The sequence below is a fragment of the Leopardus geoffroyi genome, chromosome B4, assembly GCF_018350155.1.
Source record: "Leopardus geoffroyi isolate Oge1 chromosome B4, O.geoffroyi_Oge1_pat1.0, whole genome shotgun sequence".
NCBI classification, from domain to species: domain Eukaryota; kingdom Metazoa; phylum Chordata; class Mammalia; order Carnivora; family Felidae; genus Leopardus; species Leopardus geoffroyi.
In genome coordinates this window covers 6777505-6799753 of record NC_059341.1, presented here as the reverse complement: position 1 = coordinate 6799753, position 22249 = coordinate 6777505, and the positions used below count along the sequence as shown (strand labels likewise).

The following is a 22249-nucleotide window of genomic DNA, read 5'->3' as shown; positions in this document are numbered from 1 at the left end:
GAGACGGGGCGAGGAGGGCGGAGCTGAAGGGCGGGCCGCGGAGGGGGCCGGGGGGCGAGCTGGCTCGCGGTGAGGCTGGCCTGCGGGGGCCTCCTCCCTGGGGCGGTGGAGACCCGACTGGGACCGGGATCGACGCGGGGCGGGCCGGGGGCGGGGCGCGTGGGGGGCGGGGCCCGGAGGGGGCGCGGAGGCGGGGCCGAGCGCCTCTGCAGCCGCCGAGCCCGGGAGCGGTCCCTTGAGCGCGTCCCGCCTGGTCCCTGCCGCCGCGCCTTAGCCCCCGCCATGCTCCTGCTGCTGGGGCTGTGCTTGGGGCTGCCGCTCTGCGCGGGGTCGCTGGGAGAGGCCTGGCCCCGGGATGACACTTCGGAGCAAGTAAGTAGAGGTGGGAGGACCTAGGGATGGCTCCGGGCGCGGGCTGCCGTCCCTTCCCACCGGCTTCTCGTGGCGCGTGGCTGTTGGACAGACGCCCTCGGATGGGTCCTGGACGCGAGGAAGGGAGGGATCACCTCCACCTCCTGTCACATCGTACCCCCTTCTGCTCTCGGTTCCCCAGTCTTCTCCTGCGCTTCCCCCTCTATTGGTCACTCTTGGCGATCGCCCGGAGGGTGAACTTCCTGCAGAATTGTGTCTGGGACTTGAAAGTCCTGCACAACCAGATCTTGGCTCCCGTTATCTGCGCGGATTTCTCCTAGTTTGTTGCGTGATGTTCATTGTTGAGAGAGAGAGCCCCCAGTTAATTGCGAAGTTTCTTCCTCAAGATGCATGTAGGGGGTAGTGTGTTAACTACCGTCGTTCCTAATTAATTGTTCAGGGAAAAAGCACAATCTAGGAGAAATTCCAAACTCGCAGAACCCTCCACTTTCCCCATCTGAAAGCCAGGGTAACACGTTTCCCATCAGGTTCCTATCAGTGGGTTAGCCGTTTAAAGGTGGCCTGACGGGGAGGACCAGAACCCAAGGCTCACTTCCCCTAGTTAATATTCTGTGCGTCTGCCAGGAGTTCGTGTTTTAACATGGGGGAAGTGGCTGTGCCCCAGTTAAAGCAGGCAGCGCTTACCTGCATCTCTGGGTGCTGTTCACACACGCCTCATTTAAATTATTTTAAAATTGTGTAGCTTAAAGCGTGTTTCACACGATGGGAACAGGAGATAAGTAGGCTTACTTGTCCTCTTCCTTTTCCAGCACTGTGGTTTGAAGAGCAGATCTGGAAGGTGGTTACTCTCTGGTTGAGTCTGCACGTGGCTGTGATTTCTGCAAAATAAACTAGGCGATCCTTCTCTTGTGGGCTTGTCAGGCAGGAGGAGGAACCAGTAAAAATTCCAGGAGGGGGAGAGGTGGAGTGGGGAAAGTGCAGGCTTTGGATCCAGCAAAGAAAATCTGGCCTTCACTGAGCCCTTTACAGTTGTGTGGCCTGGACAGGCTGTGTAATCTTTCTGGGCCTTGCTTTCTGCTTGGTCGCAGCAGAGAATACACCTCCTCCCGAGTATGCTTGTAAGGATTCAGCGGCTAGTTTGTGCAAAGGATCTGGTATGCAGTGGGCACTCGATAAATGGTAGACGTGTTAGCAAAGTGGTTAAGGGCACGGGCTTGGTATCAGGCTGCCTGGGCTTGATTCCTGGTCCTGTCACTTGCGGGCTCTGTGATCCTGGGCAAGTCACTGGGGGCTTCGACTTCCAATTCTTTAAAATGTGGGCACTACTGGGGTGTAAAAGGTTGCGCAGTTAATACGCCTCAAGTGCCTGGCCTGGTGTCCGCATTTACATTAGCTCCTGCTGCTGGGCTTGGACGGCTGAAGCGCAGAGGGAAGGAATTTGGGGTAAAGAGCTTGAAACTTTTGTGGGGGGGGGGCGTGGAGGGAGGAAAGTGTGGGAGAAACCAAAACAAGGATTATATTTATGAGTTAGGAACAGGGATGAAAGTGTCAGCATCTGCCAGAGCAAGTGGGCTTAGCACTCTAGACTTTTCCTGCACGGAGTGACACAGCTTTGGCCCATTTTAGGGATTCTTGCTGCCTCAAACCACAGCACTATTTATTCATCTTGAAAATGACTAACTCAGACAGAAACTGCAGGATATGAAGTTCTATGAAAGTTTGCAATTTTACCTTTTTATCTCTATTAAAGGGTGTGTGTGTGTGTGTGTGTGTGTGTGTGTGTGTGTGTGTATGAGTATGAGTGATGTGGGATTTAAGAACACAGGCTGTAGAACCAGATTTCCTGGGTCCAAATCCTGGCTCTGCACGTACTGGAGAGTTACTTACTGTCTGTCTGGGAGTCTCTATTTACCCATCTCCATCTGGAGAGTGAGAATGATGAAATTACTTAATTAAAAGGAGTTTGAAGATTGAAAGAATTAACATACTTAAAACAACAGCACGTGGGCTGTAGTTGGTGCTTATTCTCCATAATTACGGTCTTCAAAGTTACATACAAACTTAATTGTTAAATGTAAATGAATATGTGAATTTTATGTAAATTTCAACTTACATGAGCGTGACCCCTTCGCTCCCATTGCAACTGCTACTTGTTAATTACCTTCATTTGTCAATATCACTAATGACACCTTAAATTCAAGCTCCTTTCTCCCCTCGGGCCCTCTGCCCCATTTGTTACCCATAGCGGGGGAGGGCTATCAGCAGTGGTCTTCAAACGCTGGTGTGCAAATAGACGCTCAGGAGCTCATTATGCAGACTCCTGAGCCCCCACTCCCATCCATTTAGATCCATTAGGTTTGGGGTGGGGCTCCAGGGATCCTGATACAGATGATCCGCGGACCACACTTAGAGTAATACAGCTTTAGAAGAACCTTCCAGGAAATTAATGTTAAAAAGGAAGTCTCTTGTATAAAGTCAGCCTGTTACAGATGTATCTGTTTCCCAAGTTTCAAACTGATATGGCTTCTTTAAATCAGGATAGGGCTGTATTCCTCTTATTACAAAAGCAGTTTTTCATGTACAATGTACAAAATAATGAAAGCGACTAATTATTGCATGTTCAGAATGTCCCAGAGAGTTTGCTAGTGGCTCTGTGTAAAAATAATAAGAAGCAGTAAAGGATATGGGTAAGAGCACTCCGAGCCAGACTGCCTGGGTTCACATGTGCATTCCCAGCACTAACTGGCTGTGTGTACTTGGGCAAGTGACTTAACCTCTCTGGAAATCAGTTTCATCATCTGCCAAAAGGGATCATTACTCTCATCTGCAATTAAAGTTTTACATTTTTAGAGGCAAGTAAAGTTTACATAATTGGCAGGGCCCTCTTAAAGAAAAAGTATATCAAATTATGACCACCAAATTAGGTGCTAAAGTGAACATTTATTTAGGATGATAAATCACAACAAATGCCTCATTTTTATAGGCTGGCAAACGCCGCGGGTGTCTCCCATAGTTACGAGACTGTACAAGCGAGAGGTTCTGAAGCTTACGTTTTACTAGCCTCTAAGTAATAGTAAAATAATAAACCCACTTCTGCTCTTATGATTATTGTGAGGATTAAGTGGGTTAATCCAGGCAAAGTGCATGCATTCAGTAAGCACTAAAGTAAAATGAGCTACTTTTATTGTCTTTGGACGGCCTGGTTGAATCTCTGACTTACCACCGCAAGGGAAGTCTCCGTGTGCATACTTTCCAGGAGAACCATGGGAATCCGCCCAGAGGAAGTGACATACCCAAGTGATACGTGCAGAGCCCGGGGTAGAACCCAGGTGTGCTGAGTGCCAAAGCCAGGCTTTCAAGGACTCCTCCAAAGGCAACGCCGCTTTCATATTTATAACCTAATAGAATTTGTTTCAATGTGATTTTTATTTGTGGCTCCTGGAATAGGGATGGCGTTGAGTATAGGCTTGCGGTGACCACATCGAGTGTGGGGATGCTCTGATCCCCCGAATTGAGAATTTCTGGGAGTGTTAATTTTTTATCATCTGTCGCTAGCAACCAAACCTTTGCATTCAGAAACACAAATCAAGAATCGAGACGACAAATTTTTTTGTTCTTGTTTTTGTACTTAACTCTTGAACAAGTAAAGTCCATAAAAGATTTTGTGAGCTCCAGGCCACTCTGTACCGTCTCCTTTATGTGCACGGGTGTGATTGGAGAATTGGAGTCGTCAGGCTGAACCGGAAGGAGGTTATTGTGGGAGAGAGTCCAGAGATTTACTCGCGCCCGAACCAGCCATCTCTCGTTTCCTTGAGTGGGAGGGGGAGGGAGGATAGGGATGTATAGAGAACCGGGTCATTTTCCTAACCAGCACTCTTCCCAAACCTTGGATGCTCCACAGAAAGCGATCTGGCCTCCCAGGTTTTCAGGGTTTGGTTCGGAGACCCCAGCAAGTTCTCTGTTGCTAACGAGGGACTGGCTCCATTTAAGAAGGTGGGGCCGTGGATGGAGACCTGAGCTTTTTGTGGTGGGGGGGCTCCTGAATCCCCTCCTTATTTTCCTAGAGGCAAAGTCCATTTCCCTTGTTTTTCACAGGTGATGAAAAGAAACAGTGACTTGCCTAAGGCCAGTGGCCGGTTTTTTGTTTTTTTTGTTTTTTTTTTTTTAAACCTACCTGGAAATGGTTTGGAGTTGTAACTCCAAACTAAAGTTTCTTCTTCCACGGCTGAGATTATAGGCATCCTGAGTTGCAAATAGCTGAGCAGCCTGTAGCAACATTACCCCGAAGGAGTAAAACTTCTGTGTGAGTCATTCAGAGTTACCTACACGAATTGTTCTCAGCCCAGGTGACAGATGGTGACTCCAGTGCCTTTCCAACTACGTTTTGTTTCAGGCCCTATAACAGATCTCTGAGGCACTGACTTCTGAGTTCCTGGATCTTGATTTCAGGATTTCAGACATCCTCAGGGGACACGGGCCACCTGGTAGGTCAGTTCCTAGCCCAGAGCCCTGTAGGAACTCACGACTTCAGTCCCTTGATGGCAGTGTGGCTGAGGTTAGCCCAAATGCAGTGTCCTTTGGATCTGTTATGGGACCTGGGGTCACAGACCCAGTGATAGAGCTCAAATGGAAGAGTAGAGGGAATGAACTCTGTCTTCACGTCTCTCTTCAGTCATCCTGGGTCATTAAAACATCCATGCCAAGAGGGAATGTCTGTGTCCTACATATTCTGAGTGTCTTTCACCCTGGTTAGAATTGGGTTTTGCGTTTTCCTCTCCTCCCATGCTCTTCCCATTTATGGACTTCTTGGAACGCTCTAAGGGTATTTTTCTCTTCTCTTCTAATCGTGATCCAACACTGTGATAAATCTTGGGGAACAAATACAGTCCTTAGTCAAATTGTGAACGTTTAAGCCGTGCCTGCCATCTTACCTAGAGCTAGACTAACTGATGACGTAGATGGGGGATTCTAGACTCCAGAGCCATGACTGTTAGTACTATATTCTTTGCACAAAGGAAATCTTCACCTACCCCTGCCTCCTGGTAGTGAGTGCTGCTTGGTCCATACATATTGGAGAGGCAGTGGTGGATCTCTGAAGCTGTTTCTCAGCATAGTTCCTGTTGAACCTGATTCTCCGTCCATTTCTCCTGTCCTTTCATTCACTCCCCAAACCCCTACCTGGCTGGTTCAACCGGACCTCCGTCGTAAAGCTTCTCATCGTCACTGGCAGCCTAGCAAACTCTACTTTTTTCCGTTTCCTTTGTAACTTACAAAAACGACCCTGTCTGTTAAGTTGTCACGAGCACAGTTCTTTCTTTCAAGTTATATGGTATGGTCCTCGATGGCAAGGATCCTGGCTTATGTTTCTCAGTAAATATTGTGGCCTGGAAATCTTCTGTTCTGATGCTTGAGAAGGAAGCTCAGCTCCGCAGGAGCAAAGAATCTTTTTGGAGCTCTCTGGCAAGTCTATGATTTGGAGCCCCAAGCTCTTGAGATTACTGTGCGTGGCAGCCCTTGACAGTGAGCTGGAGTCAGTTACGTATCTGTTCTTGAACCCCACTCCCAGGGAAGCACTTGAACAATAAGAGGGATCAGGAATCCCTAACTAAAAACAACGCTGATGACATTGGTGTGATTTCCAGAGCCGATCCTAGCTGGCACCAGGAGTCTGTCTGTACCGGGAAGTTTTGATTCTGGTTCAATCTCGTTTAAACTTGGACTGAAGTGTTGCCATAGCGATCCCCTGAGACATAAGATAGTCATCTCAAAAATGAAAAACCAACTTCTCTTGTTCTCCTTAAAGCTTGTTTATTTTCTTGGAGAACTTATTTTACAAAGGAGGGAACTTCAAAGAAAATACTTTAGATCAATCACAGATCATAATACCTGGGAGGGGCTGGGCTTTCCCTCTGACCAGCGCTATGTTAAGCGGTCCCCAGCCTATTCCACAGTTTGAGGAAGGGAAAGACCTGAGATGAACCTGCAGAACTGGTGGAGACCTTGCCCAGAAAGTGTCCCTTGGAGAGTGGCTCAGACATCACCCCTCATTGTAGAAAGACAAATCAGTATCATCCCACTAATTCTTTGGTTCTCATTTGGAGTCAGGGTGGTGGGTGTCAACCTAAATCCTGTGGTATTTCTTCTGTTCCATGCTCTGTAGAGTAGGAGGCTCTATAATGGCTTATAATAATAATTTATAATAGCATATATGTATATATATATATATACATATATATATTTTTGTTTTTTTCAGGGGAGATCAGGAGAGGATAGGGATTAAAACAGTTACTGTTATGACTTTAGTTTCCTAAATGGAAATATCTTTATTGCTTTTTTTTTCTTTCCTGTTTCGGAAGTAAAACGTGAATTTGTCAAAATGGGAGATAATACGGGGAAGTGTAAAGAAAAAGAGTTCAGCCACCCACAGGTAACAGCCATTACATTTCGGTATATATTCTACACATACAAACACGTGACTTACACACAACGAGATCACGTTAGATGTGATGTTTTGTTACCAGATTTAATCACTTAAAACGCGTCATGGATTTATTAATCAGGATAGGCTAGGTCACTCTGTGGTGACGATGTCTTAAAAACCTCAGTGTCGGGGCGCCTGGGTGGCGCAGTCGGTTAAGCGTCCGACTTCAGCCAGGTCACGATCTCGCGGTCCGTGAGTTCGAGCCCCGCGTCGGGCTCTGGGCTGATGGCTCAGAGCCTGGAGCCTGTTTCCGATTCTGTGTCTCCCTCTCTCTCTGCCCCTCCCCCGTTCATGCTCTGTCTCTCTCTGTCCCAAAAATAAATAAAAAAAACATTGAAAAAAAAAAAAATTTAAAAAAAAAAAAAAAAAAAAAAAAAAACCTCAGTGTCTTAGATACCAAACATTTATTCCTTGCTTGTACAGCTCGTCTGTCCTGGGTTGGTGGGGGCCACTGGGAACTTGGGCTCGATGGAGCCACCACCATTTCCAACACTGCTGTTTACTGTGCCAGAACGAAAAAGCAGTTCTGTAGGATGGTCCACTGTAATTAAATCACTTAACGCAGAAGTGACAAATGTTACCTACATTCATAGCTTCTTGGCAATAGCTCGTCACATGGCCCTGTCTTCCCACAGGGACCGAGGAAACGCAGTACTTTTGCAGATAAAGATTCAGTAAATGAACATTTATTGATGTATGGATACACATCATTATTTTCTGTAGCTGTATTCTCATTGATCTGTGTATCATAATATACTTAACCAGACCTCTTTTTAAGACTATTTTAGGCTGTTTCTCATTATTAGCAATTGTTTTAAAAGTTGCAAAGAATTTTCTTATTTTTTTTCTGTTACTTGTTTTCTCTCATGGGACTTTTCTGTGAAGTAGGGTTTCTAAATCAAAAAACATGCCTACTGGCATGAATGTAAAAATGTTGCAGACACTTTGGAAAACAGTTTGGCAATTTCTTAAAAAGTCAAACTTAAATTTACCGTATGGCCCAGGCACTCCCCTCCTGGATATCTATGTCCAACACAAAGACTTGTGTGTGAATGTTTATGTAAATTTAGCATGATTCACAATAGCCAAAAAGTGGAAATAACCTGAATGTCTATCACCTGGCGAACACATACACAAAATGTGGTCTGTCCATACAAGGGAATATTATCTGGACACAAAAAGGAATGAAGTACTGATAAATGCTACAACAGGGATGGCCTCGGGGCACCTGGGTAGCTCAGTCGATTGGGCATCCAAATTCGACTCAGGTCATGATCTCTCGTGAGTTCGAGCCCGTGTCGGGCTCTGTGTTGACGGCTCAGAGCCTGGAGCCTGCTTTGGATTCTGTGTCTCCCTGTCTGCCCCTCCCCGACTTGTACTCTGTGTGTCTCTCCCTCTCTCTCTTTCAAAAATAAATAAAACATTACAAAAATTAAAAGAAAACAGGGATGACCTTGAAAAGATGACGCTAAGTGAAAAAAGCCAGTCATAAAAGACTGTATATCATATGAGTCCATTCCTGTGAAACGTCCAGAATGGGCAAGCCCACAGGGACCAAGTAGATTAGTGGTTGGGAGGTGACAGCTAAGGGGTACAGGGTTTCTTTTTGACCTAATAAAAATGTTCTAAATTGATGGTGGTGATGGATGTACAACTCTGAATATACTAAAAAAAAAAAAAAAACTAAACCGTGCACTTTAAGTGAATGAGTTATATTTGTAAATTACACATCGTAGAGCTGTTAAAAAAAAGATACTCATAAAGTCTAGGCATATTTTTCAAGCTTTTGATCTACATTATCAAATTGTCCTCTAGAAAGGATGATTTATTACTCACAGCAGTTGTCGTTAACACTTTATTTAAGCAGTGATTGGCTATGAATGCTGTTCGACAAGCAGCTAATAAGACTTTTAAATTAGTCCAGAGTGGCTGATTAATTAACACAATTTTTAATGAGGACTTTTTCACCTTCTCGTGCCCCTCTTCCACATGTGAGAAAGGATGGCTAAACCAGAAAAAATACAGTAAGAAAATTCAAGGTAAATTCGGTTTTGCTTGCAGAGTTTCCTCAAGTTTTGAGTTGAATAATTGAGCCCGTCAGAGTAGAACTGAATACATTTACTCATTGTAATAGACAAAAAGAGCTTTATTTTCAAGCCAGGAATACAGTGAAACAGAGCACAGACATTCTGATGAATTCTTTCTTTTTATCATTTCATACTTATTGTTGTAACAGATAGAAGAACTCTCAGGTGAGGAGGTAGTGACATCATGGGTCACGCAGTCAACCAGGACTCTGGGGGATGAATTCTAGTTCTGGCCTGGCAGTGACTTAATTAAGGGTCCAATCTTAATTTCAGGGTGAGTAATTAATTAATTTTCAATCTGCTTTTCAGGATGCATAATCCCTTCTGTAGGTTTGGATCGGTTTTAATCCCCCTCAGGTAATTCATTTCAGAATGGCCTCACAAGCCTATTTCATGGCTTTTTTCTTCTTACAGGTTGGATTCAGGGGACCGAGGCAGGTCAGACTGTTGCAGAGGCTGGTACGTATACTCACGGTGCATCTTTGATGTCCGTCCCCTCCTGTTCTGCGTGTTTTGAACCAGGCCCTGGCTCTGCTGGCAGCTTTTCCAAAGCTTGTAAAGTTGCATGTGGAAGAATCCTGACATGAAACAGCGTAGCTTTTACAAGCCTTTCTTTAAGTGAACTTTCCTTTCCGGAAAGAGACCTGATTATTTCAGTAGGGCTCTGAGGACAAAGTTTGGGGTTTCAGAGCCTTTAAAAAAAAGAAACGAAACTTAAATTAACCTATACATTTAATGGCTTTCTTACACAAGAAATAAAGGCTTTGTTGTGAAGTAAACAACTAAAGCCAAGAAGTCACATTTGTAGGTGGCAGCTTCCCGTGATGGAGCTGAGCACGGCTCTTGGTGCATGTTGGGGCTCTCAGGTTGGAATTTGGGCACGTGATCAGGAACCCTAAGAGCTTACTTGACCCAGACTCGGTTCTTCTTTACCACTGCGGGTGCAGGGCCATACTGGGATGTGGGGACACACCTCCCGGCTCCGGGATGTGGATTCTGCAACAGGTCCTCAGTGGGTAGGCATCTATCCAGGGCCTCTCTACACTTGGGTGCTGTGAGTCAGTTCTAGCTTTAGCACGACCGCCGTCACAATCATTCCCATCTTTGCCGGACTGGGGCGTTGTGTTCTTGTTATTCTTTGCTTGGCTTCCTCCCCCTTCCTTCTCCTGATCCTCCCAAGTTTATTAATCTCGTAGTCATTCTTTCATGTCTGTTTCCATGTTCGCGTGATTATAGACAGATAGACGATGAACATAAACATCGTTTATCCAGAATTGTGAGGAGTCTGGATTTTCCCCGGTTTACAAGCCAGGGAGTTAGTTTGGTGCCATTGCATGGATGCCGGCAGAGTACAGGAGACTCCCGGGTCAGAGACAGAGGGTGATCGTTGCTCACAGAGTAGCGGTGTTGTGACAGTCAGAGTCTGTACCGTTCCCGGGCGCAGTTCCCATATGGTCACACGGAGAGGGCCTGACGACACCTACACACGGGAGGAACTGTGCGCTCGGGGAACCGGGCTCTTTTATGAGGACTAAACCTGCCTGATCTTTGTCCCTCAAGGGGCACGTTCTCTTTATTGTTCTAGATCTTAATCCAGCTTCCCCTTTGCTCTGGGGGGGAGATGCCAACTCCCTCTTCCAAATCTGTTCACTGTCCAAACATCCTTGAAAAGACGGTTCAAAACAAAGGTAGCTAGTGCCCCTAATTGAAAAATGTGCAGAAATAGCAGAGACTCATGGAAAATAGTCTCCTAGCGAGACCTGTACACATATTCATTCATTCATGCACACATCCATGCATACGTTCATTCCAACCAAGAGGGTAAGCGGTTTTTTGAATGCTTACTATCTACCCCGCACCACTGTGGACACTGGGAATACAGCAATGAACAAGACAGACAGAGGCCCCTGTCTTTCACAGAGCTTGAATTCCAAGGTGGGGTAGAGATAGACAAAAAAAAAGACAAAGTGAATAAATAAATGACAAGTGTATGAGTAATGGAGAAGACGACAGGTGCCACTGAGAAAAAGAACACGCCAGAGAAGATGGGGGAAACATAGACATTTGCAGATAGGAGATTTCTGACCATTGCTTTCAAACAGTGGGATCATATGATGATGGCTAATGGTGACCGAGGGCTAACTGTGTGCTTCCACGCGTCATAACTCAGTCGCTCTTGTCCCGTTCTTTGAGACATCACAGATGACGAAGCAGAGACTCAGAGGGACTGAGTAACTCACCCAGGACCCACGCATTTGGGGAGGTGGGGCGCAGCCGGGATTTGAGGCCCATGTCTGGCATCTGTGTGTGCTCTTACCTAACGCAGCACCCCGCCTTCTCAACTACGTCTCTTTTTTTCCATTTCTTCCTCTTCTCAATCCACAGTATTTCGCTTGGCCTAACCGTATCCATTCTTTTCGATGGTGAAAAATATTCCCTGTCGTGGGCACACCGTAACTTACGAAGCATTCTGCTATGGATGAGCTTTAGATTTCTCTCCCGTTTTTTGTCCTTGGAAAAACTGCTGTAAAAAACGTTTTCTTTATTCTGTTATGTGGGTGCTTTTTATTCTATGGCTAGATTTTCAATAGGAGGATTGTTGGATCAAAGTGCATGGGCATTTTACATATTGGTGGATGTCGCTGGATTGCTTTCGAATACTCGTGCCCTTAGTACTGTCTGTATGAATTGCGTTTCTATCAGCGTCGATCAGCACACACATTTCTGCCAGCAGATGTGTGTTACTTTTTGACTTGTCAGTCTCTTAGATATACGCTGTTTGTCTCATTGTTCCTTTAGCATTTGCGTGACTGCTTGTGAATGTAGACTTTTTTCTGTGCATTTATTGGCCATTTAGAGTGGTTCTTTTGTGAAGTGGGGGTGTGTGTGTCTTGTACCCTCTTTCTGTTGTGTTTTTTAAAAAAAAAATTTTTTTTTTCAACGTTTATTTATTTTTGGGACAGAGAGAGACAGAACATGAACGGGGGAGGGGCAGAGAGAGAGGGAGACACAGAATCGGAAACAGGCTCCAGGCTCTGAGCCATCAGCCCAGAGCCCGACACGGGGCTTGAACTCACGGACCACGAGATCGTGACCTGGCTGAAGTCGGACGCTTAACCGACTGCGCCACCCAGGCGTCCCTCTGTTGTGTTTTTTATCCCCTAGTCGTTGGTATGAGGGAGATCTTTCTATGCCAGAGCTCCTCTGTCTTCTGAATTGGAAGAATTCCCCCCTAAATGCGTCGTTTGTCGATTAACTTTGTTTATGCTGTGTTTTCCATATAAAAGTTTTCAGTCTGTTAGTAAAAACTAAGTTTATCTTTTTTTAAAATAGCTGAGTTTTCATCCTTGGTTTCCAAGATTTTCTTGACCCTTAAACTTAGAATATTTATGTAATCACTTGGATTTTCTTAAAAATCTCTTAAGAATTTTAAAAGTCTTAATTTCACATGCATCATGCCTGTTTAAAATGAACTTTGTTTATACCTCCAGCTGGTCCCAGAATGATCTTTCCAGCGGCCGACTTGATCCCTCACACTCTTTTGCAGATGTGTTTGGTGACTCCACATTGTCTATAGGATAAACTCCAAAGACATGTAAGGCCCTGTGTGATCTGGCTGTGGCATGCCTCTTTAGCCTCAGTTTACCCCACACGTCTTCTGTTTTATGCTCTAGCCGTATCACACTGATCTGAAGGTCTGTGAATGTTCCCTGACCAATGAAGAGTGTGGGTGGCAACAGCTGCTGTTCTCCCATCACTGCCAGCTCCTGAATCACAGGGATTTGTCTGATTTTCTTCTGAGTTAATTAGATACCCTTTTTATGACTCCCTCTGGCAACACATACACAGAGAAAAATTATATTTTAAGAAGCAGGGGTATCTTTGTGTCCGCAGATCCGTGGCCCCTAACAGACACCGGCCTGCTTTTCACTGCCATCATTTAACCTCCCAGGGGCAGGACCGTGGCTTGGCATCTTCTTCAGATTGGTAGTTGGGGTTTGTTTTAAGCAGATGTGGTGAGACGCGGAGACCTGCAAGTGGTCACCATGAAGGAAGGAGTTTATGCTCCCAGATCCCTAGGAACGGGAGGCCCCGTGATGGTCTTTAGCTATCTGGTACCTGGCCCTGGGGTGACCTGGGGAAAGGGCAATATCGGCTTGGCGTGCAAAAGCCTGATGAAGGCGGTGGCTGGGTGCGGGCTCTGGACTGGCTGCTTGTGTATCGAAGGTAGGCTCACACAAGGGGAGTTTGCTGTCTCTAGGAATTAGCTTGCCCTGGGAGGGACATTCTCTCCCGGAGCAAGGCCCCAAATGCCAGAGCATCAGGAAGATAGAAAATACAGTCTGTGCACAGGGAGCATGGTCCTGGGGGTTGTTAACGTCACTAAGGGTTAGTTATGTGTGTGTCTGTCTCCTTTGTCCCGACTCCAGCCGTCACGGTTTATCTTTTGTTAGGAGGTGCATAGAGTACACTTTTTTTTTTCCTACATGAAGATTACAGTTGCGTTTTTATGTTTCCTTTCCTCTAAGCATAATGAAATGTTGCTCAGTGGAACCTGTTGCCACAAACAGGCAACTGGGAGCTGATGCCGCTCTCTGTTTACAGAGGGATAAAATTGTCTCACCCGGGTGCAAATGCGGCCCTCAGGAAGGCGCCTCGTGTGGAAGTCTTCTGCTTCATGCAGTGACAGCATGGGCTGTGTTGCTCTTCTCAGAAAGGAGAGACGTGAGGGTGCAGTACAGATCTGCGGACCCAGAATCCGCCAGCTGCCCAGCACCATCCTTCTCCTTTACGAAGTGAGGGGGGGCCGAGTTGCATGACTTCTAAGGTTCTCTGCCACCTCCAGAATCGTTTCTTCTAACGGTCACTGGAGAACTGTCAGACCAGAATAAAACAACAAAAGGTTAATCTGGGAAGAGTCCTGGTGCTGGAAGATGCCGTCACAAACGTTGCACCGTTACGTTTCCAGATGGCATCTTGGGTAATTCAGGACATCCTCTGGGTGGCTTGATTTTGAGTGGCTCACATGAGTCACACACAAGACTTTGGTCCCTCGAGCAGCTCATTAAGACACTCCCTGCCTCAAACTGCTTTTCCATGAGTTTAGCCTTTGTAAGAAAAATAGTGAAGCTGTTTTGTCACAGGAAGACTTGATTTTGCCTCCTGTTTTCCAGTTGACATCCCCAAATAAAATAATGAGTTAAATATAAATATGGAAAACACGTTGGATTTTTAGGAACCGTGCACTGGGAAAAGCTGAAGCAACTGTTTCACATCTTCCTTTCCTGACACGTTTTCATGAAGCTCTGCCATTCCGAGTTCTGTGCTTGGCTTTGGGCTCTCGTTTCCTGACCGTCCAGGATTCTCCTCACACTGGGCCCCCCTTCCTAATTAAACTGTTCTGTTCTTTGTTCCAGGAACAAGCTAAGGTTCATTCCTGCTTCCGTGTCTTTTGTGTTTTCAGAATGTTCCTTTTGTTCTCTTTCACCACATACCAAGTCTACGTCTATTTTAAAACCTTTTCTTGGGGCGCCTGGGTGGCTCAGTCGGTTGGGCGTCCGACTTCAGCTCAGGTCACGATCTCGCGGTCCGTGAGTTCGAGCCCCACGTCGGGCTCTGGGCTGACGGCTCAGAGCCTGGAGCCTGCTTCCGATTCTGTGTCTCCCTCTCTCTCTGCCCCTCCCCCATTCATGCTCTGTCTCTCCCTGTCCCCAAAATAAATAAACATTAAAAAAAAAAATTAAAAAAAAAAAACCTTGTCTTAACTTTTACAGATCTCACTGATTGTTCTTTCTTCTGAACTCTGGCAGGTCTTCCAGCCAATGAGTGAAATGTATGTCTCTACGTATCTCCCTATGTTTCTTTATGTTTTCTGCACTTTCTTCCCAATGGGATCATAAGTGCCCTGAGAGAAGGAACCGTGTGTAATAGACCTTCTCGGTCCTTCATGGAATTTAATCTATGGTAGTGATTAACAAATTCTAGTTAGTTACCATTTCTTTTTTTTGGGGGGGGGGGGGGAATATAGATTTTTCTTTAATTGTCAAGATTCAAAAATTCAGTTTCACAAATGTTTTTGAGTTTTACTTTATGCTGAGAGCTATGGGGAAGAAAAGGCAAGCACGAGGACTAAGTCGCGGTTCCTGTTCTGCACGTGTGTCCTGTCTAGTTGGGACAGGGGAAGGGGTGAGCAGCCTGGGGGCGGGGGTAGGCCTGCACATGACAGGTTCCCGTACGTTGTAGACGGAGGGTGCTGTCCGGTGGGGCAAGGGCCACGAGGCATAACAGTGGGGGCCTCTGGGAAAATAGTAACTGGGCAGAAGCAGTAAAACTAAAATAGCTTCTTGAAACTTTTCTCAATCTGTCTCTTGGGCCCGTAAACTATGCCTCCTATTTCTGATGTAATATTGTGGAAAATTTCTACCACATCCATAATCTTAATTGGAGGCAAAACAGAAATACCATAATAGTTAGACTTTGTGTTTTCTGAGGTGTTTTCCAATGTCACATTTTCAGTTTCACGAAATGATAATTGACACTACGAATAAGGACAAATCAGCATGACCAATAGTCTCCGGTGTACCAAGTGAAGAAAATTTTAAATTATTTTCAGAACAGTGCTGGGCAAGGATTGTCCGCGGAGGAGCCGGATTTCACGCGGAAAGGCCCGCAGCTCATCTGTAACCTTTGTTTCCCTAAGCTGCCCACTTCCTAAATTCTTTTCCCAACTACGACTCTACTTTGATGTGCAAGAGTTAAGCGGCGGGTTGCTAACGTTTGGAAAATGCCGGAATGTGAAAGCAGTGCAGAACGGATTCGACTCAACGTTCCGTCTTAAGTGTTTACCCCGTAACGGACGGTGAGGGAGGTTCCCAGGTCACTTTGGAATCAGCCGCAAAAACTGATATTTAGTACGTGTCTGGAGTGCTGGGTTGCAGTGGCCATCTGAGGGTGGTGGCTGTGGAAAGCCCCGAATGGCTGGGCTGCCTCTACGTCCTTTCGCGAAAGAGCGGGATCGGAAGCCAGGGGCTCCCGGCTCTCGTGCTGGATTGATGGCCTCCTCCCCGTGTGACTCGAGGCAAGGAAACCGCTTTGGCCTACGTTGGTCAGGCAAGGGGGCTGGACTCCTACTCTTTATATTTTGTGTTTATAATTTATACGGTGACTTTCTCCAGTAGGGTTTCAGGGGTGTTTCTTTTTTTTTTTTTTTTTTTTTAATTTTTTAATGTTTATTTATTATTGAGAGACAGAGAGACACAGAGCGTGAGGAGGGGAGGGGCAGAGAGAGGGGGAGACACAGAATCTGAAATAGGCTCCAGGCTCTGAGCTGTCAGCACAGAGCCTGACGTGGGGCTCGAACCCACAAACTGTGAGATCATACCCGAGCTGAAGTCAGTTGCCCAACCAACTGAGCCACCCAGGTGCCCCTCAGGGGTGTTTCTAATAGGCACAAGTTCACAAAAGAAAACAAAAAAAAATGCGTAGCGATCGGGTGCTCAGCTTCTATTGCTGCGTAAAGATTTTCCCCAAACCCAGTGGCTTAAAGCAGCAATCACTCTGTCGTACTGTTTGTGGGTCAGGGACTGAGGCACAGCTCAGCCTGATGATTCTGTTGGCCGAGCCATGTCAATGGCGGCCACTCAGCTGGCAGGTGGGCTGAGCCGGAGGGTTTGTGTCCTCGGCCGCTGGGCCCCTGGGCAGCAGTTGGCCTTGGCTGCTCCTGTCGCCTGCAGTGGTCACGCCCGGCCTTTCCGGCGTGACGGGCTCCGTCCGACCTGGTGACTCAGGGCCGCGAGGAGAGTTCTGGAACACCTGCGTCCAAGCGGCGAGGCTTCTCTGCGGCCTGGCCTCCGAGTCCCAGAACATCGCTTCTGGTGTGTGTTCTGTAAGTGAAACAAACCACTAAGCCCCAGAATCAAAAGATAAATGAATTAAAACGCACCTCTCAATGGCAAGAAAAGCCAAGAATTTGGGCCGTCAGAAAATCTTTAACATTTTGTTGTTACTGTATTAAAATACACATCACGTAAAACTTAACTTCTAAACCGTTAAAAAGTGGACGGTGCGGCGGTATGAAGTATATTCACGCATCATACAGCGCCACCGTCCATTTCCAGAACTCTTTTCATTTTGCAGAACCGAAACTCTGTACCCTTCGCATAAAACTCCCCGTCCCCCCTCCTCCCAGCCCCTGGAAACTGCCTTCCTCCTCCTTTCTGTCTCGGTGGCTTTGGTGGCTGCACGTAATTCATACAAGCGAACCACACAAGATTCGTCCTTCTGCGGCTGATTTATTTCACTTAGCATAGTGCTGTCAAAATTAATCCGTGTTGTAGCGTGTGGCAGGATTTCCTTCCCTTTTTTTTGAGTAATACGCCATCGTGTGCATAAAGCACATTTTGTTTGTCTCTCCGTCGGCCAGCGCACAGTTGGGTAACTTCCACACGTTGGCTGTTGTGAAAAATGGCGCTCTCAACATAGGTGTACAAGTTGTGGCCGTTTTTAATCTAGTAGAACAGAGGAGACTAGCGAGCAAAACAGGCTTGGGATAAGAACACTTCTAGTAAAAACACAGCGAACGTGGCTACTCAGGGCCAGTGTCCGTGAGTCAGTAGGCGTGGGGAGCCGGGACTATGGGATTTGGGTCTGATCTAAAGCCACAGCCACTGTTAGTCACGGTCATGGGGGAATGTACATCCAGAGTTGCCCCAGCGTCTGTTCCAAGAGATGTGAGAGTTCTGGATTTTTATGTGAACTTTCCAGTTTTTAAATTTTTTTTTTAAGTTTATTCATTTTTGAGAGAGAGAGACAGAGCGTGAGCAGGGGAGGGGCAGAGAGAGAGAGGGAGACACAGAATCCGAAGCAGGCTCCAGGCTCTGAGCTGTCAGCACAGAGTCCGACGGGGGGCTTGAACTCAGGAACAGCAAGATCATGACCTGAGCCAAAGTCGGACGCTCAACCCACTGAGCCACCCAGGCGCCCCTAATTTTTAAATGTTGTCACCTACATGAAAAATTTTAAAAGATTGTGCAAGTCAAATAAAAGTGTGGTCTGTATAATTTAAGATTTCTTCCTAAAACACACCAATCAGTAAAGGTATGTAAATGGGTGATATCAGGGCTTTACCTGTTTTAAATAGTGCAGACCAGGGGCACCTGGGTGGCTCATTCGGTTAAGCATCCGACTTCGGCTCAGGTCATGATCTCGCGGTCTGTGAGTTCGAGCCCCACGTCGGGCTCTGTGCTGACGGCTCAGAGCCTGGAGCCTGTTTCAGATTCTGTGTCTCCCTCTTTCTCTCTCCTCCCCAGCTCATGCTCTGTCTCTCTCTCTCCTCAAAAATAAACAAATGTTAAACAATTTTTTTTAAATAGTGCAGACCAGGCATCAGCAAACTTTTACTTAAAGGAGTAGGTAGGAGGTACTCCAGGCTTTGTAAGTAAGGCTGTAGCGTGTCACAGATACGTGACTGCGTAACTGCCCTACACTGTAGCATGAAAATCGCTCCAGACGGTATGCAGATGAATGGATGTAAAAGAATTTATGTTCAAATAAGACTTTATGTACAAAACCCCTGTGGCCTGCCTGCGTGCCATAGTTTGCTGACCCCTGGTATTGATGAATCAGAGCACGAGCATTTCAAACAATCATGAAAAATAATTATAAAGGGTTGATGGATAAAATAGGGGCTGGTTAATTAAAATGTAGTGCATCTCGGGGTGCCTGAGTGGCTCAGTCAGTTAAGCGTTCAACCCTTGATTTTGGCTCAGGTTGTGATCTCATGATTCGTGAGATTGAGCCCCGCATCAGGCTCTGTGCTGACAGTGTGGAGCCTGCTTGGGATTCTCTCTCTCTGTCCCTCCCTCACTCATGTGTGTACTGTCTCTCTCTCAAATAAATTTAAGAATAAAATAAAATATAGTGCATCTGTAAAAAAGAAAATACTGTGCAACTATTAAAAGAATGCGGGTGATCGTTCTGGACGGTGGCGGATTGCATTTTTCAAAGATAGTGGCACTTTGAGACTCCACTCCTCCCATTGAGATTGGGTCTCGGCTCTCTCCCTTTCAAATAGAACATACCTTTGTGACTCCTTTGCCCAGTAGAGTATGGTGGAAACGATGCCACGTGAGTTTCAGGGTGAGGGCAAAGGAGGGGATGTCGCTTCCACCTTGATGTTGGGAAATGCGCACTCATGAAGCCTCTAGCCTCTATGCCATCAGCCTGACTGACATGTGAGGTGGTCTGAACTTGATCATGTGGAAGGATCGCATAGAGGGGCCCTGGGACGACACGAGACAGATGCCATTCGGCCCCGAGCTGCTTCAGGGGCCCATTGTTTCGGCCCCAGCCACCTTCTGACTGCCCCCGCCCCCACCGGCCAAGCCTTTCTAGAATTCCTGACCACAGAAACCACAGGAGAAAATGCCATGGTTGCTATTAAACCACTAAGTTTTAGAGTGGTCGGATATGCAGCATTAGATAATTGGAACATGCACAGATACAGAAAGATGAATACACCATATCATTAAGTGAAATTAAAGCAGATCAATACAGCATGTATTTATGGAAGGATACACCAAGAAGCTGTTAATCTACGTATCGCTTCTGGGGAACAGAACTGTAGATCCAGGGTGGGAGGGAGACCATTGTGTTTCCTTTTATTTTCTGTGTAATTTGAAGTTTTTACCATGTACAGATGTTACTTGATACTTTTTAAAAAACTAGTTTCCATTTTTTTTAATGTTGAAATTTTTTGTCAACTTTTTTAAAAAGTTTTTATTTATTTGAGGGATAGAGAGATAGAGTGGGGCAGAGGCAGAGAGAGAGAGAGAGAGAGAGAGAGAATCTCAAGCAGCCTCTATGCCATCAGTGCAGAGCCCAGTGTGGAGCTTGAACCCATGAACCGTGAGATCATGACCTGAGCTGAAACCAGGAGGGGGACGCTCAACCGACTGAGCCACGCAGGCACCCCTAGTTTACATTTTAAATAAAGTGGAGAATGAGAGCTAGAATTTTCTGAGTTCACAGGATTTTTTTTAACATTGGTTCCTTTACCCGGTGCATCTGTAGAAATTAGAGCTGTGTGCAGTGGGATTTTAGACTCTTCACACAAATTCACTTGTATAAGAATATGAGGATGTTGGAGATCAAAGAATATGTTGAAACGTGGATTATTTAGGAAGAAAACCTATTTCCAGGGAAACCTAAATCAAAGCAAGACACTGCTTCTCAATTTACGGTTTAATTTATCTTGGATAAGACAAATTCCATTTTGGAAAGACGAGAAGATACGAATTTTCATTAGGAGAAAACCCAGCAGGTTATTGTGCTCTTAGGTTCATCATCATTAATACCTTCCCCAGCCTAATTCACATTGTCTTTACCGAAACATGGTATATGTTAACAGAAGCATTTGGTTAAACCACATCTAGAATCTCTTTTTAATCCAGATCACTTGAGGAGAGAGCAATAGTATCCTAAAGAGACTAAATTTTTTGTTTTTAAAAAAATTTTTTTTGTTTAACCTTATTCATTTTTGAGAGACAGAGCATGAGTGGGGAAGGGGCAGAGAGAGAGGGAGACACAGAATCCGAAGCAGGCTCCAGACTCTGAGGTGTCAGCACAGAGCCCGACACGGGGCTCAAACTCATGGACTGTGAGATCACGACCTAAGCCAAAGTCGGACCCTCAACCGCCTGAGCCACCCAGGTGCCCCAAGAGACTAAATTTTCATGAAGACTATTTACAATCAAGTATTTCTAAGTTCAGGAATGGTTTCCTAAAACCCAGTGTTTTATTCCTTACTTTATTTATTTATTTTTTTTGAGTATCACCATTATTTTTCAAGATTTTTTAAAATGTTTATTTATTTTTGAAAGAGAGCTCAGTGGGGGAGAAGCAGAGAGAGGGGACAGAGGATCTGAAGCGGGCTGTGTGCCGACAGCTGAGAGCCCAGTGCGGGGCTGGAACCTACGAACCCTGACATCATGATCTGAGCCACAGGCAGACGCTTAACCCAGTGAGCCACCCACATGTCCCTGTTCCTCAAGTTAGCTTTGAGCCTCAGATTCTTGGATCTCAGAGGCGAGTGTAATTTTAGTGACTTATTCGGGCCCTCTTATAGATGAGGAAATATATGAAGAGGTCCACTTCTTCCTATTACTTTAAAACAGTGGTTTCAGACTCGACCATCAGACCACTTGGAAGGCTTGTCAAAATACAGGTTTCTGGCTCCGTCCCCTGTGTTTCCGATTCTGCAAGTTTGGGGCGGAGTTTGAGATTCTGCATTTTTAATCAGTTTCCAGGCGATGCTAATGTTGGTAGTTCTGGGACCACACTTTGGGAACCACTGCTTTGATGTCATTCCTTCTCAGACCAGGTCGGAGAACTTCTTTTCCTCTTGCAGGGGAAGAATGTTTCAAGTATGTTTAGAGTGGTTTCTCTACCCGATGATCACTTCACTGAACCTACATGTTTATCTTTTTCTGCTCTTCTAAGACAGCTACACGCTCTCGTAACATCTTTCCTGCACCTCGTGCCATTTGTTTTGACCCTTTTATGTCACCAGGACCCGAAGTTCAGCCACAAGGATGAATAACCCCTTGACCTCTGCACCCAGTAGTCACCCATCCTGGCCGGGCCCCTGTGTGGCTCTGTTCCATGCAGCACCCCATCTTGTGGGTGTTCGTGGGTGTTCTCAAATGTGCTTTGTTTCAGAGTGCCAAGTCTTACCTCTCTAACATATCATATGGAATACCTCTCCAGCTTCGGATGGTTTGCTGTGAAGGGCATGCCCTTTAAATACGTTTAAACAGAACAACACTCTGTGAAACTCTTTTGAAATGGGGTTAAAGATTATCTTTGTCTCTCACGGTGCAATATGCTTTGATATCAGCAGGCCATCATCTTGTATTTATTTTGAAAACTAGCTCAGCGCTGGAAAGCAATCGAGAGAGCAGAGGAAGGTTGAAGTACACGTCGACTGGGCAGGGCGATGCCGGTAGGGGAAAGAAGGATCCTAGCAGAGTAACCTGGCTCCATTCAGCATTTATTGACAGCCCGCTGCATACTGAGGACCGTGCTGGGGTTTGAGCACACCGAGATAGAAAGACCCATCCAGAGAGGCAGCCTCGCATCATGGTGGTGCCTGAAGCAGGCGGGGTGGAGTTCAAGTCTCATTCCATTAATGCCTGGTGAGCCAGAGGGTCGACTCACAGGCTTGACTTCCTCTCACTTATGAAATGGGAATAAAAAACGCCTACTTCGAATGTGTGTCCAAGCCTATCGTGAGATGATGTCTTGGTCCGCT

General features: G+C 46.0%; 1 protein-coding gene across 1 annotated transcript in view; it reads left to right on the top strand.

Annotated features, from left to right (window-relative positions):
• Positions 1-167: 167 nt before the first annotated feature.
• ITIH5 (inter-alpha-trypsin inhibitor heavy chain 5) overlaps positions 168-22249 on the top strand; it is an 80370-nt gene continuing 58288 nt past the window's right edge. Inside the window, exons 1-2 of the mRNA XM_045467238.1 lie at positions 168-372; positions 9355-9399. Of these exons, the coding sequence (XP_045323194.1) occupies positions 283-372; positions 9355-9399 (135 nt within the window). The 5' untranslated portion in view covers positions 168-282. The remainder of the gene's footprint in view (positions 373-9354; positions 9400-22249) is intronic.